This window comes from Nelumbo lutea, chromosome 6, assembly GCF_056320005.1.
Source record: "Nelumbo lutea isolate HS-2025 chromosome 6, American lotus-T2T, whole genome shotgun sequence".
NCBI classification, from domain to species: Eukaryota; Viridiplantae; Streptophyta; class Magnoliopsida; order Proteales; family Nelumbonaceae; genus Nelumbo; species Nelumbo lutea.
Genome location: NC_142689.1, coordinates 44,586,762 through 44,607,170, shown reverse-complemented (window position 1 = coordinate 44,607,170; position 20,409 = coordinate 44,586,762). Strand labels below are relative to the sequence as shown.

General features: G+C 39.3%; 1 protein-coding gene across 1 annotated transcript in view; it reads right to left on the bottom strand.

Annotated features, from left to right (window-relative positions):
• Window positions 1-2,023: 2,023 nt before the first annotated feature.
• Window positions 2,024-20,409, bottom strand: part of LOC148848804 (putative glycosyltransferase At5g03795) — a 31,359-nt gene continuing 12,973 nt past the window's right edge. The window contains exons 2-3 of the mRNA XM_088951869.1: window positions 14,697-15,261; window positions 2,024-2,723 (exon numbers count right to left, since the gene is read on the bottom strand). Of these exons, the coding sequence (XP_088807995.1) occupies window positions 2,222-2,723; window positions 14,697-15,261 (1,067 nt within the window). The 3' untranslated portion in view covers window positions 2,024-2,221. The remainder of the gene's footprint in view (window positions 2,724-14,696; window positions 15,262-20,409) is intronic.

Here is a 20,409-nt window from a genome sequence, read left to right as displayed (position 1 = left end):
CTGATCAACATGACAAATTATCATTCCAATCACATCATCACAAGATTCTCAACATTGTAGACATCCTATCAACTCTTAGTGCAATTCCTCAACATGACATCTCAACAGAGCCACATGCAATAAGTGCCAAGTATGCCATCAAAAAATGGAAGGTGTCATTCCATCCCTTCCCAATTCATCTAAATTACCTATGTTTACACATTCACCACTTGTAACCCAATGAGTGGGCCTTAGCCTTTTCCCCATGAATCATGAAATTTGACCCCAAAACCCTTTTTCCCAAAGTGAATAGCTCACCTTCTCAGTCTCTTAGGCATCATAAAAAAATAAAAAATAAAAAAAGAAAGAAAGAAAGAAACTTTTGAAGCATGACCAAGATTATTGGAGTTAACCACCTGTCTTAGGCAAGGGGTAATGAAAGCCCTAAGTAACCTATAGAAGGGGAGTGCATATTTGGCCCAATACATACCTTGAGAGACTCATTATTACATTTTAATCCCTTGAAAGCCACTTTAGACCCTTTCACCTTTCTTAAAGTTCTGTTAAAGAATAGCCACCCACCTCCATCCAAACTAGGGGGAACATGGTAATGAAGAATTTTTATTATACTATTTTATTTAAATTATATTATATTTTTTTAATTTCGTTTTATTATTACACATAAACAATTGTATACATCAAAATTCATATAAAATAAAATCTCAAGATTTTTTTTCAATTGTCTATTTTTTAATTTATTTTAAATTTTTTATATACCTCTCATGACTTGACCTGACCCATGGCCCGACTTAACCCAAATCTTGGCCCACAGCACGACCCAGGCCCACCTGAGCCTGTGCCACGGGTCGTGCTGGGCCAGACCTTTGAAATATATAACAAGCACGGCCCAACCCAGCCTGCAGGCTAACACAACACAACCCGCCAAAAGCATACACGACACGATTTATACCTCCAGGCCAGACACAGAGCAACAAGCCACTAACTCCTACTATATATGGAATCTAGAATGTCTGCAACTCCGACACCGATCTGGTCATCAATCTCTTTCATGGCTACAATGAGGTCAGGTGACGACTGTTTCAATTAGACATTTTAAATATTAGAATCAACCCTTTTCGTTTGTTACAGGAGTATTTTAATCTCCCGTTACGGGACGTCATATGGATGTTGATAGGCGACAGGCCTGTAAGCAGCCAAAGTTTGCCCACGGAATATGCCCCCTATGCCTGCTCTTCCAGCATTGCCCAGCTGGAGATCTCCATTCCATCAAAACTTTTTCTACAAGTCGACCTCATTGTAAAGGGACTTTTTACTCCTTTGCATAGAGCTGTCTATCAATCGATTGTGTTTATCCCACAAAATCAAACCGACCCAACAAATTATGCAAGTTATGGTTTTATGGTTTGTTTGTTTGATTAATAATAATTGGGTCAGGACCGGTTCTCATTGTTCTGAACTGAATACGTAATTAAATTGAGGTCACTTGGTCTTATTGTAATTATTGTTATATTTCATGTCTAGGACAAATTTCTTAAACAGCCCATGAGAAAATTTCCATTAAAAACCAAGGTTCAAAGTATCGATCGATACTGGCCGAGTATTGACCCTTTTTTTTTAACTTCCAGTTCTTTTTTTTTTCCGATTTTGATAAAGGGGCCAGTTTAAGTCTCAGCTACCCTCTGAACCAGGCCCTGACCCGATACAACCCTACATATCGAGAAGGGCCCAATACAATACGTATCGGCTGATACGTAACAATTTTTTTATCCTTGTTAAAAACACTTGTTTAATAAGCATAAAAACAGTTTATGATTCTAATGTCATTTTTATTAAGGTTATATTATCAAAAATGATGTTTTAAATTGCGATCCCAATTGACAATCGGTTCAGTTCTCGGTCTGACATCCTTACCTTTCCTGGATGATGTTAAGTTAATTGTTGATATTTATGCATGCATGCATGTAAACATATATGATGCTGAATTGCTAGGGTAAAAGGTATTAACTAATTATGCAAATTCTCATTTTACCCCTTAAATATTTATCTATATTAAATATGGATCAACATTGGTTAATGGCCTCTTTATAAAAAACAGATCAATGAGTTGCTTGCCAACTGTAAAATCTTTTCTCCTTAAAAGATCGAAACAAACAAAAGGAACGGCGCAAGAATATCGTATTAGGTCAAAATGTGGTGGTACATGCATACAGGTAGAACTTGATCAGAGCTCTACCCATCCATTCAATGGAACTACAGCAGAACTTCGTCGAAGCCAAAGCTCGTACATGACCATATAGAAAGCATCATAGTCTACTGGAAAAGGATGCCACTTGAAATGTTTACGCACCTTCAACAAGTTCCTCTGCAATGTTGAGTACTGATCATAGCTTACTGACCGTAGGATTTTCTTCAGCAATGGGATGTCTAATGTAGCAACAGTAAGTGAGAAGTGTTTCCAATTCAGTATGTCTGCAAAAGGTAGATCATAGAAGTTCGCTATGATAACAGGAATACAACCAAAATACATTGCATCCCCAATACGTGCAGTGTTCACTTCAAAACCCTTGACATGGAGGCAGAATTTGCTTTCAAGAAGCTCATCAGTGTATGGTGTCTTGAGACGACCAGAGTGCACAGAGATGTCAGTGTCATTTTCCCATGATTCAATAAGCCTTTGGCGTACTGGGGAGTTTACTGATCCAGCAAAAAAGGCTAGTTTTTTCCTGAAATTTCATTTTTTTTTTCATAACCATGTAAGAAAAAGATAATGGTGTCGGAAAGCCCCACGGTAGTAGTTTAATTAACAGGGCAATAGCATCAAATTTATTTCTAATTCGGAAATGACACTACATTTCTGTCTCAATGTTGTAATAAAGATGAATACTTACAAAATAATACCCAAGAATGGAAAGAAGAAATGAGATTCAAGGAGAGTGTGCCACTTTTCATGGCCTGAAGTTTATGGACGAGGATCAAACCTATGAACTAATTTGGTTGGTGAGGATGACATGCTTTTACAGTAAATTGTGTTTTTAAAGATCCATTTTGGAAACTTAATAATCAATGAGGAGGGATACTTAATAGAAATAAGATCTCTAATCCCTCAAAAGAAATAGAAATATGACCAATTTGCCTACTGCAAAAATTTTGAATTTATAATGATCAAACAAAAAATATGAGCACGCTGGAAGTCCTTTTGGTGGTTGAAGAGATTGAGCTGTAGTCGAATTCATTGACAATCAACATTACTGTGTTGAGTGTCATTCTAGACAAGGAGAGGAATCCAAGGAAGCATCATGAAATCATCATCACTGGTGTAGCTCAAATGAGTGCACAACAATCGAGACTCTAGTTACATAAAGGAGATAGCATGGTCCAACCATGATTGGATGCTCAAGATTCTCTGCAAGTTGAACCACGCATAAAAATATTGGCCAGAATGACTTGAACCAGCATGCTCCAAAACCAAAGAGACTAAGAGAACCCTTCCACCATTTCAATCAATAAAAAACATATTAATAGCGTTAGAATCCATGATAGACCCAAGTGCAAAGTTGTACTTCCAGATTCTATTATAAAGGTTAAACTGTAGAGATAAAGAGAGTTAGCCGAGGGCTATTTTTTGTAATTTTACTCTTTGTTGTACTTCAGTTTCTTTTGTACACTACTATCTGTATATTAAGGAGAGATTGGTCCTTTTACCTTTTAATACAAATATCTTTTCCTGGGTGTCTACCGACACTTTTGGCACACCTACAAATCTGCTCTCTCTCTCTCTCTCTCTCTCTCTCTCTCTCTCTCTCTCTCTTTGTTCTACAGTTTCAGATCTGACTCTGACATGGTATCAGAGCATGTCACAATCTGATCAGATGCTGAGAAGACACCTTTGTTCTTTGAGTCTCCTGGCATTTAGGGGTCTCCCTAACAGTATTTGGGAAGCTCTTTTATGCCCTTGAATATCCCTTCTCAAGGCTGTTTTGATCAGCCCTTGACAGACCTGGAACTTGGAGAGTTGCGCCACCAGCTTCACATTTTTCTTTAGATCCACACTTGAAGATTCCAGATCTGGTGTTGCCCAGAGGAATCCTTGTGATCTCTTTCAGTTTGGTTGGAATTGGATTAGTTTAAGAAGGGTTTTCGATCCCTCTCTTGGTTCGATCTACTACTACAGCTACCTTTTTTGGACACTTGAGTGAAAGGTACTTCGCTTTTCTTTCTTATTTGAAACCTGATATCTTCTTTGAAAATCAGCACTGTTGTTTCACTGTTAATGGCTTTGGAAAGAATAGATGTCCTTCCTATCAAGTTTAATGGATAGAACTATGCCTTGTGGAAATTAAACTTTCAGTTTCATGTTGAGACAAAGGGACTTTGGGGGTATTTAGATGGGACTACATCTAAGCCTGATGACTCAAACATTAAGGCCCTAAACCAGTGGAAGATTGACAATGCAAAAATTGCATCATGGATCCTTGGATCTGTTGAGGTTGGAATTCCCGTCCCTATGAGAGGTACCAAACTACTTATCAAATGTATCAATACCTTGAGAAGGTATATCAACAATCAAATCTTTCTAGACAACACCATATAGAAGTTGACATATTTTCTTATCATCAAGGGGAGAGGAAAGTTCAAGAATACTATGTTGGGCTCATTAACCTTTGACTAAACACAAGCTAGTGCACATGGGTGAAAATCCTTCAGATTGTTGTGTGAAGTTCATGAAAACACATTTTGATAGAAGGAAAATTATGCATATCTTAATGCATCTCAAACCTGAATTTGAAGTTGTTAGGTGTAATATTTTCACCCAGGAGACTTCCCAAGAGACTTCCAAATCTTGATACTATACTTGGGGAGATTTTGAGAGAATAGACCAGGCTAGTTACACAAACCACAACTGATGGTAGGAAGGATCCTAACATCGATGTTATTTTTCTTGCAACAAAGCCTAAGGGAAGAAAGATTTTCCCGAATTTAGTGCTATGAATGCAAAGAATTTGAACATGTTATCTCACACTACAAGAAGAAGAATGCATGCACATATTGTAAGCAACAGGAACATATCGTCATAGAATGCCCCACTCGACCACCAAAAGATGGTGGGTCTAATCAGAAGAAAGGGTCCTATAAAGTATAGACTTTCATAGAGAATTTAGATGCCTCATCCTGTATTACCTCAGTGGCTTCACAGAGTGATATTGGTCTGTCTGGTAAATCTCATGTCCTTGGCTATCTCTTCCGCCTTTTTTGCTATTGGTCTGTCTGGTAAATCTCCTACCCTCTGCCCTTCATCAAACCACCTTTGGATCATTGACTCAGGTGCCACTAACCACATGGCAAGGGCCTCCTTTGGTCGATCTCCTAAACCCCATCTCCCTAATAGACATATTGTTACTACAAATGGTGAAAAAATTAGATATACTTGGTTGTGATGATGTACACTTATCTACTTCTAAGTCCTCTGACATTCACCTACCCAAGACCTTATTTGTACCCAAATTAACCATTAATTTGATTTTTGTTGGTCAACTTATGGAAGATGGTAACACTATCTTGTTTTCCTCTGATGGTTGTTTGATACAGGACCAACAAACTAGTGAAGGGGAAGGGGCTTAGATTGGATTAGTTGTTTGCCCTGGAGTTTGAGAAGAACGCTAATTTTGTTTCTACTTCATGTTTATTTTCCACTACTTCTAGTTTTGAATCTTTTAATTGTAATAATGACTGGCATTTGTGGCATAGACACCTTAGTCACCCCTTTTCTAAGAAACTTGATTATTTGTTTGCTTCTAGTAGTTTATCAACTTCTATTGCTTCTCTTAAGAATGTTAATAAAGCCTGCATTACCTATTGTTTGTGCAAGAGTCATATTTTAACCTTCCCTTTTCGTTCGTAGCATGCAACAGTTCCTTTTTATTTAATACATAGTGATGTATGGTTGTCTCTAGTTACTTCTAGATTGGAATACAAGTATTTTGTGACTTTTATTGATGATTGCACTCGGTTTACTAGGATTTATTTTCTCTACAAGAACTCCAAAGTTTATTCTACATTCAAACTATTTCATATTGCTACCCAGTTTAGATATGTCTTGTAGTCATATTCAAGGGAAGAGTACTTTAATGGGGATTTTCAAACCCACTTGAAACAACGAGGCATCCAACCCTAAAAATCTTGTCTTGGTACTGCACAACAAAATGGAGTAGCAGAGACACATTTTGAGTATAGTCAGAACCCTCTTGGTTTTAGGTGGAGGCGGCTAGCATTACTATATCTCATAAACCTTCTTCCATTATCTTTCTTAAACAATACTTCCCTTCCAGTCACTTTTTCACAAACCTCCAAACCTCTCCATGCTCATAGTATTTAGTTGTGTCTACTTTGTTTACCTTCCGCCCCAAAAACGCACTAAGCTAACTTCACAAGCGATTTTGTGTGCTTTTGTGGGCTAGAGTCCTGATCACAAGGGATTTCTTTGTTATGATCCCATAGCTCGCTACATTCGGATTTTGATAATGTTATCTTGAGAATGTATCTTTTTTTGAACATATTGTTAAATTTCCTTCTCCCTCCATCTCTTTGTTACACAACTTTGACTCTACAAACAAATCCTCCAAGTGCATCAACATCACCCTTGAAACAACTTCAAACTTACTTCAGAGTGTAGACCTAGCAATTAGGTTGGGTGGGTCAGGTTCGAGTTGGGTCAAGACACTTCGGGTTGATTTCGGGTCGAGTTGAATTTCGAGTTGGATTTTCAAATGCTAAACCCTAACCCTAAATGTTCGGGTTAGGATTGACCCATGGGTCAATTCAGGTCATCCCAAAAATAAATGAAGTTTTAAAAATTAAAGAGAAAATACATGAAAAATGCCAAAATTAAAGGAATTAACCTAATTCCTAAAATAAAATAAAAAAAATGAACATTTAACAATTCAAGGAGTAGACAATATAGAGTAAAGACTAAATAGTAAAAATTAAAGAGTGGAAACTTCTAACAATGCATAAATAGTTCTAATTAGACCTGACAATCGGGTCAATGGGTTGACCCATGACCCAACCCAACCCTTTTTTTTTTTTTGGAGTTGGTTCGGGTCAAGTCATTTTGAAATTTAGGTTGCTAAATATGAGACCCTAGCCTGTTCTTTCGGCTTGGGTTGGGTCAGGTTGGCGGGTTGGGTCAACTTTTTTCCATGTCTATCAGAAGGCAACGATCTACATCAGCTCATATGCCCCTTTCTTCTCCACCACCAGTTGTTGATCCAGTCACTCCATTTATTCCTGTAGGTGCATCTAATCCTCCACCTAACCCCAATGCACCCACTTTGTGTCGTTCTTCTAGAATTTCTCACCCTCCTAACTGCTTGGTTATTCACTAGACCATAGCTCTTTTTCTACTATTTTGTCAACCACAAATATTCCTAAGTTTATCAGCTGGCTGCAGCAATTCCACATTGGAAAGATGCCATGGACTCTGAGATCCAAGCCCTTCTTGAGAATGACACCAAGGACCTAGTTAAAGCTCCTCCTGAAGCCTCTCTCATTGGTAGCCATTGGGTTTACTCAGTGAAGAAGTCAGATGGGAGTCTAGATAGGTACAAGTCTAGACTTGTTGCTCAAGGCTATAAATAGGAGTACGAGATAGGTAATGAGGAGACCTTTGCTCCTATTAAAAAGATGATTGTTGTTAGACTTCTATTAGCCATCTTTACAACAAAACATTGGACAATTCATCAAATAGATGTGAAGAATTCATTCCTACATGGGGAATTGAAGGGAATTATGTATAGATCCACATCTTGTTTGTCGACTCACTAAGTCTTTGTATGGCCTAAAACAAGCACCCAAGGCCTGCTTTGAAAGATTTTGATTTGTCATCACTGATTTTGTCTTTATCCAAAGCTCCTTAGGTCATTCCCTTTTTACTTTGCATCGGGATCAGAGTGTGATAGTTCTTCTCTATATTGATGATATAATCATTATAGGGAATGATGCAGAAGGAGTTGCTGATTTGAAACGACTCCTTAGTGAATCCTTTAAGATGAAGGGCTTGATGATATAATCATTACAGTTCTTCTCTAGAGATCAGCTGTAATTCTCATGGTTATTTTGTTTGTGAATAAGTAGATTAATCCTATTCAGTTCAGGTTCGAAGTAAGAAAAGAAGAGGAAGAAGAAGAAGAAGAGAAAGAGGAGAAGGGTTCGTCCAGAAGAGAAAAAGTCACTCTCAATTAGATGGACAAAAAACCAAAATACCCTTGTACTGTCAACTCTAACACTCCCCCTCAAGCTGGAGAATATATGTCATATAGTCCCAACTTGTCACATATGTAATCTACTCTGCCCCGAGACAGCCCCTTTGTAAATAGATTTGCCCACTAGTTTCCTAAACTCACATGCGCTGTAATTATCACTCCACCAATCACTTTTTCTCTTACAAAGTGGCAATCAACTTCAATATGCTTTGTTCTCTCATGGAAGACTAGGTTAGAAGAAATGTGTACAGCAGCTTGACTATCACAATATAACCTCATGGGTCTGTCAATTGATAATGCCATCTCTTGTCACAAATTCTTTAGCCATACTAGTTCACATGTAATATGATCCATAGCCCTGTACTCAGCTTTTGCACTGCTCCTTGCCACCACTGTTTGTTTCTTGCTCTTCCAAGTTACCAAATTGCCACCAAGGAAGGTACAATACCCTGTAATTGACCTTTGTCTGACACGAAACCAACCCAATCAACATCTTTATACCCTTCTACCTCAAGAGTTCCTCCACTTTTGTATAACAGACCATGACCTGGAGCACCCTTTAGATACCTAACTATCCTTAGAACTGTTTTTCAATGTGGAACCCGAGGATGTTGCATAAACTGACTCACCATACTTATAGCAAATGATATATCTGGTCGTGTGTCAGTTCAATTTTCCCACCAACCTCTTGTACCTTCCAGGATCATCAAACTCTTCACATGCATCAATACTTAGCATTCAGTTCCATAAGTGTTTTGGCTGGCTTAGCACCTAACAGCCTTGTTTCTTCAAGAAGGTCAAGGACATATTTCCTTTGACACAAGTTAATTCCATGCCTTGACCTTGTAGCTTCTATTCCCAGGAAGTATTTCAGCTTACCAAGATCCTTCGTGTGGAAGTGATCCTGTACGAAGTTTTTCAATCTGTCAATCCCATTGTTGTCACTGCCAGTTATGACAATATCATCCACATACACCACTAATAAGATTTTTCCATCTTTTGAGTCACGGTTGAACACAGAATAATCACACTGTTTCATCCCAAAGTTCTTCACTACTTCATTGAATCTACCAAACAACACACGTGAAGATTGTTTCAGCGCATAGATTGCCTTTTTAAGTCTACAAACTTTACCATCCTCCCCCTGAGCAACAAACCCTGGTGGTTGCTCCATATATACTTCCTCAATCAAATCACCATGCAGGAAGGCATTCTTGATGTCTAGTTGCAAGAGAGGCCAATCATACATTGCTACTAATGAAATTAATACCCGAACTAAGCCAATTTTAGCCACAGGAGAGAATGTCTCTGTATAGTCAACACCATATAACTGAGAATAGCTCTTGGCTACTAACTTGGTCTTTAAGCATTCCACACTGCCATCTGGAAGATATTTCACTATGTAGACCCACTTACACCCAACAACATGCTTACCGAGAGGGAGAGTAGTAACTTCCCATGTGTGATTGTGTTATAAAGCAGACAATTCCTCTTCCATTGCTTGTCTCCACCTTGGAGAGGTAAAAGCTTCCTGGATAGTCTTGGGAGTGGAAACAAAGGAAAGCAAAGATATAAAATGGCAATGGGAAGCAGAAAGGTGAGCAATTGAAACATAATGAGAAATAAGATGAGATGTACAACTACGTTTACCATTCTGCTTGACGCTTCTTGCAATTTCTACAATGTGTCTATTCTTCCTTTTTGCTACACCATTCTGCTTTGATGGATTACTCCATGCTCTGATAGATACAATGCTAGGTTTTTTTCAAAATATTCCTTGGCATTGTCCAACCTGAACACTTCCACTCGTACCCAAAACTGTGTTAGCACCATCTGATGAAATTGTCAAACCAAGGATGGCACCTCATCATGGGATCTCATCAAGTATATCCAAGAGTACCAAGAAAAATCAACCACAAATGGAAGAAAGTACCGACAGCCACCCATAAAAGAAACATGGTATGGTCCCCACACATCAGTATGAACAACATCAAAAGCAGAGGAACATCTTTTATTACTAGCCTTAAAGGAATGTCTACAATGTTTTCCAAGTTGACAACCTTCACACTCTAAACTAAACAAGTTAACAGACTCAAATAACTTTGGAAACGAGAAACGCAAAGAAGTAAAAGACAAATGCCCTAACCGATTATGCCTAAGCATAATCTGACCCATAGACTCTGACTCAAAATCCCTGCTGACATGATGATTCTGATGACTAGGAAGCGCATCAAGCAGGTAGATTCCATTCACCTAACGACCACTCCTAATTGTCCTCTTTGAATCCAGATCTTGCAAAACATAATGACTAGGAGAGAAAGCCATTGAGCAATTCAAATTCTTTGTCAAACTACTAACAAATAAAGGTTAGTACTCAATCTAGGAACATGGAGAACAAAGGGTAGGGAAATGGTATCGGTTATCTTGACCTGTAGTAGAAACATTATCTCTGCCAGAGCAGAGGTTGTAAGAGGAGAAAATGGTAGAAATGTTGGTCATATGCTCTGAGGCTCCTAAATCTATAACCCAAGGAGGTCCCTCCTTACCTGTAGTAAAAACATAGTTTGCAGTGGCATGTGAACCACCTGTGTGTGCAAAAGAAGTAGAATGACCACCTCCTGATCCACTTGTACCTTGTTGTCCACCCAACAATGGGTTAGAGCTGACTTTATCTCATTGATTAAGCAAGTACCCATATCTCTCCAGTTCGGCCCTCACTACAGCTATTGCAACAGACTCTAGGGAAGTTGTAGTAGGAGTTCCAGACAAGTCACCAGTTACTGCCATGTTCACATTTCCCTTTTTGTTTATAAATCAGCTCGACGCAAGGTGAGGGTGAAGCTTCCAACAAGTATCTCTAGTATGTTTAGGCTTCTTACAGTAGTCACAGATCAGATCCTTCTTATCTTCCTTCCTGAGTTCATTTCCACCCCTATCCCTGCTCTGCTTAGGTTTCACTATGCTAACCATAGTAGACTGCTCAAGACTTGGATTCCTCATCGTCACATTCCTCCTACTCTCCTCTCCTAATACAAAGGCACATGCCTGAGAGAGAGTAGCACTGTCTCTGGAAAGAATATGTTGTCGTGCAATGCCATACTCAGGGTTAAGTCCAACAAGAAACTCAAAAACCTAATTCTTCTCTAATAGTTTATGGTAGGTTGTTGCATCCTTGCTACTTTCCCAAACCAATCTCCAAATGGTCTATCTCCTGCCATAAGGTTTTGAGGGCTGAAAAATAAATAGAAGCAAACTTATCTCCCTGTCTGATAGCAATTACCCGGTTTCTCAACTGGTAGGCTCTAGCAACATTCTCACTCTAAGAATAGGTTTCTGCAACTCCATCCCAAATCTCCTTCGCTGTGATAGCCCATAAAACGTTTTTACTTATATGGGGCAGCATGGAATTGCATAGCCAAGTCATTACCATATAGTTCTCTTGTACCCATCGGGAGTAGTTTGTCTCGGGTTTCACTTCCTCACCGATGACATACCCCAACTTCCCACGAGCACCAATGGCCATCTTTGCAGATTGTGACCATTCTAATTAGTTTGTACCATCTAACTTAACTGTAGTAATGGTCACATCCCCGAAAAGGTCTCTAGCACCTCCTCTCCCTTGCCCATCTCACTCCCCGGTTTGTTTTGAACTCCGCGGACCTCCATTATTCCCGTGAAAGGGTTAGAAAATCACTTTGAGATGAAAAAATAGGTATTTATCTCCTTCAGGCACCACAAACACCCTCCTGGTTGCCTAGAAGCTCCTCCCAACAAAGATTTCTTTTTCACGGGAGCAGGAGAAGACAAAGAAGAAGCAGCCACTCCCTCCAGAGGCCTCCAAAAAAAGTGGGACTTGAACCGCCCCCTTCAGAAAACTCCAAGGAACCCTAAAAAACTAGGGAGCCACTTCATAGGTAAAAAATGAAGAGTCCTACTAAAACAGGACTCTCCCCTTTCTCTAATTCTTCTTAATTTTGGTGAAAAACCCTAGACCAACTACAAGGAGTTGCAGATCCACCAAAAACTCCAAAAATTGGGCTTACCTGAGGTCTTCGATCAGCCTTTCGCCTCACCATGCAGTCAACTGATCTAGAGCTGCATGATGGAGCAGCTCAAGTAGTCTTCGATCCGCTCCGATACCAAGTAGAAAAGCTTGGTAGTTGTTTTGATATAAACTTTATGAAAGAAGAAAGAAGAAAGAGCCAAAAAGTTTCATCTAGAAAGAAAGAGAAGAAGTAGAAGAGAATGACAGGAAGCCAAAAAGAATTAGTTTTGGCCACCCCCTTCCTTTTGATTTATATACTTCATAAACGGAATGTACAAGTACAAGAATGCCCTTAGTAGGTCAGATACTTGTCAGTAGCTGAAAAGAAACAACTTAACATGAACTAATGGGCCTAAGGCCCAATAACTTCCTAACTGAATTATGTAAATAAAAATAAACAAAGCTGGCCCAATAACTCAACGAGCATCATCATCATTCTTCCACTCAATACTTTGATAATAATCCAGTTCCTTCCAAATTGAGGTAAGAGCTGAATAGTAAATAGACAAACTCCGTTCCCCCTGCTTGCAACTGATAAATCCTTGCGTAGTGTCTTTGCTCTAAATGTGTAGACTTTGTTAGTTTGCCTGTTCCCAGATTTCATGGGTTGCATCTACCCACATAAAATTATTTTGGATAGATGGCAACATGTAGAAGTGAGGAGCTAAGACATGATCAAATAATTCTTCTGATCCCACTTATCAATTCAGCAGCCCTAGGCTTTGAATTCCTCCACTTTTGCAGTAATACGTCCAGCCTTACCTCTAGCCATGATGCACAGATTAATCTCCTTGGACCATGATAAATATTCAGGCCAAGTGGAACGATAGTCATGGGGAAACTCATTTGGTCCACTCCACCATTCAGCCCTCCTAGAGTAGAGGTAAAACTTAATGCAGCAGTATCATCAGTTGCCATGGAAACAACACCTTAAAAAGGTATGCTCACAACACTAAGAAGATTGATGGAAAAACACTACTGAAATATCAGCACCTTCTTAAGAGCCTAACAGCACCAAGTCCACTCACACAGAACACTCCTAGACCTTTTCAAATGCAATCCAGGCCACTCACAGTCCCAGACATAGACAACTCAAACCACACAATCACCAAACAATGGAACACCACTACTGTTACTGTAAAAACGGGTTATACAAGACCTAAAGAAAACACATACCTTGCTACAACTGGAACACACAATCCACACAAGTGGTTGGAAGGCTTCTAAACCCCTTCGCAGCATTCAGCCACCACAAACAATGAGTTTTCTTGGTGCTACAACCAAGAAGAAAGAAGATGAAAACATCAAAGGCTGTTTCAGACCAGGCCAATTAAAGTTTCTTGAGTTTCAATCCAAAAAAGGTAAGAAGGAAGAAGAAAACTCAATTGAACTGCTCTCAGATCCCAGAAAGATGCTCTAATACCATATTATTTTGAAGGAAACAAGAGAAAAGAGAAAAGAAAAGAGAAGAAGAGGCTTTGGGAGCCAAAAAGAAAGGCTGGTGGTGCCTTGTCTATTATTTATATTAGAGCAGCATTACAAATAAAAAAAGGTAAAAGACTAAAGTGCCCTTGCAGCACATACTGTTAGATAAATACAACAGTGCAATTAGAAACAGTTTTGCCTTGGGTGGACAGCTAAGTTTCTCCTCCAGAGGTTAAAACTTCATACAGGAACTTTTGATCTATGAGATTAATATAATTCATTGGGTTCACGGTTAAGAAAACCTATGAACAAACACCTGTGTGAGAACATTCTACTTTCATCTAAAAGGGGCTACGGCTTTGCAGTGAAAGCATAATACATCCTCAAAGACTAAAATGTCATTGCACTGGTTTTAACTTTTGGATGACATGCCTTATCCACTTAAGGAGGATATCAGGATACATGACAGCCCTACCAATAAGTTCAATAACAAACCTATTGGTAGTGATCCTAATTGATAAAAAAAAAAAAAGACTAGAACTTCACCAAACTTCTGTTAAACCTAGATTCTAATTCAGAATAGGAGTCACATGCAAATTACAGAGATGCACTTTGAAGCATGAAACAACAAAAGAATAAAATGAAGCAAGCAAACAGGAAAGATTAATTAAAGAAATTAGACGCATATTATTTCTACAAAAAAAGTACCTTTCTGATAAAATCCCTAATAAGCAGACTGGAATTAGAGTCATAATTATAAGGTAAATTTATACTTTTCGAGTGTGCAATTTAGACATACTGTAGGGGCACCATGATCAAGATTCTTGGCATCCTATACATATTATTTAATATCAGGAAACAAATATCTACAATTCTACATAGTACAAATATACAACCTAAAACTCAATGCATGCAGTAAACCAAAACTGTAATGCACAAGAAACAGTAATTGAAGAAAGCAAGTTTACCTCTTTGATGAGAAAAAGTTTGGTGGATCACCTTGTCTCGGCCAAATTTGAGGCAAGGATGCATCCTTATGAGCAACATACCCAGAGAGAAAATAACTTGACGAGCACACAACTTGAATAGAGTTAAATTTCACTTCATTTGTTTTTTCCATTGCTGATCTTCCAATTGAATGACAAGCAACATAGAAATGGTCAGCCCCTCCAGTCCTATTCCAGTAAGGATAGGTATGGCTAATGTTGGAGATGTATGCCTTGATAAAATCTGGAATTCCCCCAACATCTACTCTTGGGTCATGCCGCAACCTTGCAATGGAGAAGGGCAAAAAGAAGAGATCCGCCTCTGAAGGGTCCTTTGTGATAAAGTGGCTTTTCATAAGAACTCTTTTGAAGTAACTTTCACTGGCATAATTACCCCCAGGTTCAAAATCCACTGGCAAGAGTGCATTTGCAAAGGGATCGTCTTCCCTGTGAGGATAAACATATATCTTAAAGCTTCTATTCATCTCTTCATAGTCTTCGAGAAAGATATCTTTGTCATGAAAGACCTCGTTATTCACAGGGTTTCCTGAGCCATGACAACCAAAATTTCCAATTTCCAGGGTTAAGATTTAACCTTTGCATACGCTTAATTTAAGTTTTCATTTCCCATTAGAAGCTGTCTAACTTTGTCAAAAGCAGTTCAGCAGGAAGACCACCTGACGTTTCCCATGTTGGAGGTTCATACAGTGAAATATGAATAAGATTACTAATACAACGACTTTTTTATTCTATTCTATTTTCTTACCAAGAGACTGTTTACACACAGAGACAACAAAAGAACAAAGAAAAAAATAGAACAAGAACAAGACAACTGTTGTAAGGGGTGCTTTTATGAATATTTCAAGCACCACTCTGTAATTATTTGTTTTATTAATATATTAAGGTGAAGTGGGATCTGTCACTAACCCATTCAACTTTTCCCTCATTCTGTTCATTGCCCTTCTTCTCTTCTTCTCTCTTCCTCTCTTCTCTTATATCCTAGAATATTCTATGACTGATCACATGGTATCAGAGAAATAATCTGTCATAGAATATTCTAGCTTTTCCCTTCTCTTTTCTTCTTCTTTAACACATCAGTTGATTTCTCAAGAAGACATAGATTCTGACTGTTCCTGTGATCTGATTGCCACATCAAGCTTCTCATTTTCCCTTTCTTGGTCATTGGTTGTAGGACCAAGTGGTCTTCTCTGTTTCTAGGTTGATCCTCAAGTGACCAAAGAATGTAAGAGGACTAAAGAAGTTATATATTTTCTTTTCTTTTTTCTTTTTTCTTTTTTTGTATTTATGATCTGGACTGTGTTTATAGATTGGTTGATGGCTGTTATGCACAAGAAAAGGTGCTTTCTTAGCAGGTCTGAATTCTTTTTATGAGCCTATTAGAATTTAGATTTTGGGTGATAAGGAGTTTCCAGGTCTTGAGGAAGTGTTTGCTTCAATGTTTTAAAATGCAGAGGCATGACACGAGGCACTCTACTACCTAGAGGCATGAGGCATAGTTCAGAACGTAAGAGGCATAAGCCTCCCGAACACAAGGAAGCGTAAACCTCCTTAAGAGGAGGGGGATGAGGAGGAAAGAGGAGGAAGGAAGATCTCATTTAAGATTATTTTTAATAAAAATCTTTTATATTAAGAAGAATGAAGCATAGCACTAGTTGAAGGGGGGGGGGGTCTTCCCTTCACTTCCCTTTTCTTTTCTTTCTTTTTCTCTTTTTTTCTTCTCTTTCTTTTCCATTCCTTTCTCTTTTTTTCTTTTTTTCTTTTTTTTTTCTTTTTTTTTTTTGTCTTTTTACATGAAATGTGCATGAGGCACATGAGGCGTACGCCTCAAAGGTATCAACAACACCTCTAGCATATGCCTCGGAGCATTTTGGGGGCATACGCCTCCCACACCTTTTAAAACACTGGCTTACTTTGGTGCAATCTATGGAAACTAGGAGGGCTTCTATGAATCCTCCTAGGGGAGAGCAAGTGGCTTTGTTGTCTAAGGGTGACAGCAAGAGTGAGATACAGAAGAAGGGAGGAGGTGACAAAGACAAGTTTTGGTGTTCTCATTGTAAGAGATCTGGGCACACAAAGGAGTTTTGTTGGGATTTGGTTGGCAAACTTAAGAAGTTTCAAGGGAAGCAAAACAAAGGACCTAACAAGGTTAATGTTGCTTCTTCTGCTACTAGCCAAGACAGTCAACAGTCTAGTTAGGGCAACACTGCTCGAATTCAACCCCTGGTCTTTGTACCTGTTGAAAGGTTATTATTCTGTAAGTTTAGTACCACAGGGGTACTTTGGTACTTTCAGCACCTTTTATTTTAAGTTGTGTCGCCCTAGTATAAATAATAAAAAGCTGGCACCGCCAGCCTCTTTTGAGTGTCTGAATCTCTCTCTTTCTGCTCTCTTCTCTCTTCCTTCTTCCTACTTCTCTTCTGGATAACATGGTATCAGAGCAGGACTGTCAGATCAGAAAGAAGAGATCAAGCAAACCTTTTCTGTCTTCTCCCTTCGCCAGCTATACTGAAATTTATTGAAGATCCAGATCCAGATTCAGATCGGACTGAAGTACTCTCTCTCCCTTTCTCTTTTTTTTTTTATTTTTTTCTAGTCGTGTGCCAGAACAGAACCATTAATAGGTTCAGTTTGTTAATGTGAGGTGCATAGCACCCTCTTCTTTCCTTTTTTGTGGGATCGGCTGATCCCTGTAACAGACTGTAGGTCGGTGATGACCTTTATATGCTGCGACAGCAGCCTTCTGGTGAATTTGTAGGTCAGGGGATGACCGGTATATGCTGTGACAGCAGCCACACTTGATTTGTAGGTCTAGAGAGGACCTGTACATGCTACTACAGCAGCCATACCTGATTTATGGTAGGCCAGTGATGACCTGTGAGTTCTGTAACAGCAGCTGATTTTTGTTTGAAGAACCGAGATTTAAAAGAAGGGAAAGGAGGGGAGTGGTTGTCTCTAATTCCCTGGTGCAAAGGTTTTTATTGGGGTGTTCAGCTGCTTCTTTTTGGTCTTTTTTTGTTCAGTTGGAGTGTAACCTGAAGTTGTGATTACGAGTGGTGAAGACTGCCATATCTGGAGTCTCCTCGATGCAGAACGGAATAAGTGGGGATATAGATTTATCCTTCCCTATGGATGTTATACTCTTAGATGGTTTGAATTATTTAGAATGATCAAGGGGGATCAAGTTATACATAACAAGGGGAAAAATAGGGTATATAAATGGGAGAATTAAATAACCGAATTCCGGGAGTGCTGAGTATGACAGATGGAACCAGGAAAACAGCATGGTTATGTCTTGGCTTTTGGTGTCTATGCAACCTCAGGTGAGAAGGAACTTTATGTGGGCTGAAACGGCTTATGAGATTTGGAAGCAGGCAAAATCGACCTATTCTGAACTGCATCACTATGCAAAAATCTATCAGTTACAGGCAGAAGCATCCACTTGTAAACAGGGGGAGAGGAAACTTTCTGCGTACTATTCAGATTTGACCTCCATCTGGAAGGAGTTAGATCACTATCAGAGTGTAGACTAGAAGTGTGATGAAAATGCAAAAGCATACAAGAAGCTTGTTTCCCAACAAAGAGTGTTTGCATTTCTCCATGGTTTGAATCCAGTACATGAATCCATCAGTCCATATCCTAGGCAGCAAGGATCTTCCATCTGTCCAGGAGGTTTATGCAATAGTATAGTCGGAAGAAAGTTGAAGAAATTTAATGAACAGCTCCGGAGGGGATGCAGTTGTGTTGGCAGCAAAAGGGAATGTTACTACAGGTGGGGGAAATTTTTTTAAGAAGGGGGACCCTCAAAAAAGGGAGGAAGACAAAGACAAACTATGGTGCACCCATTGCCAGAATGGGCCCAGGAATTAAGCAAGAAGCAAGGTTCAGATCTGAATAAGAAGTCAGGACAGCAAGGTCCGAGAAAGTTCACCACAACAAATATGGCTTCTCCGGATAATCAGCCCCCGACTACTACTATGACTTAGACACACACTTTTGGTTCTAACCCGATGGAGGATATTATTAATTCCTTCCGTGACCATTTGGAACTCTATGGTAGAGCAATTCGTCAGATGGATTTTTCCCCTCCTTCAACTTCATTTGCATCTACATCAGGTAACTCTGCCACAGCTTTCCGTGTATCGTCTCATCCCCCTGACTCTCCTTGGGTAATTGATTCTGGAGCGTCAAAGCATATGACTGGTAAGTCCACTTATTTCCAGACCTACCACCTCCTCTCTGGAAGAGACAAGGTGAGACTAGCTGATGGTTCATATTCTACCATAGCTGGTCAAGGAACCATTTCTCTTCCCTTTGGCCTCACCCTGACTAACGTCTTACATGTTCCAAAATTCCCTATTAATTTGTTGTCTATTAGTAGTATCACTAATTCTTCAAACTGCTCAGTAACTTTTTTCTCCTTCTTATTGTGTACTCCAGGATATGACCTCGGGGAAGATGATTGGTAGAGAACGTATGGTGGATGGACTCTACATCCTGGAGAATAAGGCTGATCTTACAGTCACAAATTCTAAGAGTCAGTCCAGTACAAGTCAAGTCTATTTATGGCACTGTCATCTCAATCATTTATCTTTTGAGTCTTTCAAATTGGTGTTTCTAGAGTTATTTAAGTCAATGTCAGTGTCACAGTTTACATGTCAAACTTGTCAATTAAGCATTGTAGAACTCATATTTCTTCGAAGAATAATAAATCTGTATTTCCTTTCTATATTATTCATTCTGATGTTTGGGGCCCTGTTACTTTACCATCCAAGAGTGGCTACAAATATTTTATTAACTTTATTGATGATTTATTCCAAATACACATGGATATATCTCATGCGAACCAAGGATGAAGCACCAAAAATTATCCAAGATTTCCACTGAATGATCTTCACCCAATTTCAAACTGAGATCCAAATTTTCCAATCCGATAATGCCAAATAATATTTTCATAATGATCTCACGGAATTCTTTGCTTCGCATGGATCACTTCACCGTAGTTCCTATGCCCAAACACCACAACAAAATGGTGTTGTTGAAAGAAAGAACCGACATCTTCTTGAAGTGGCCAGGGGTTTACTCATTCATATGAATGTCCCAAAACACTTTTGGCTTGAGGCGGTCCTTTGTGCTACCTATCTCATTAACTGTATGCCCTCTCGCTGGTTAGAGTGCAAAGCCCCACATCAACTTCTTTTTCCCAAGGCTCCTCTTCTTTCTATTCCTCGTCGTGTGTTTGGTTGTCGTTGCTTTGTTCAAAATTTGGCGCCCACCCGTGGGAAATTGGATCCTCGTGCCATTCCTTGCATCTTTTTGGGATACTCCCTCACTCAAAAGGGGTACCGATGCTTTGATCCCGTCTCCCAGAGATTATATTTCTATGGATGTATTTCTTTGAGAGTGAACCTTTCTTCCCTATTTCTCCTCAGGGGGAGTGTAGAAATGAGGAGAAACTGGTTCAGCTACCTCCCCTTCCTGATCCTCCTCCCTTTCGTGTTTTCTTTCGACGTCACAAAGGCCAGCCAAGTTCAAGAGTTGTGGAGCACCCAGAAGATGTACCACCAATGCCATCAAACTCTCCAGGGGTGGATCCTTCCCAACCAGGTACCTTGGTTCCCATTGATGTTCCTAACCCTATTGCCATTGATACCTCTATTGCTGATGACCTTAACCT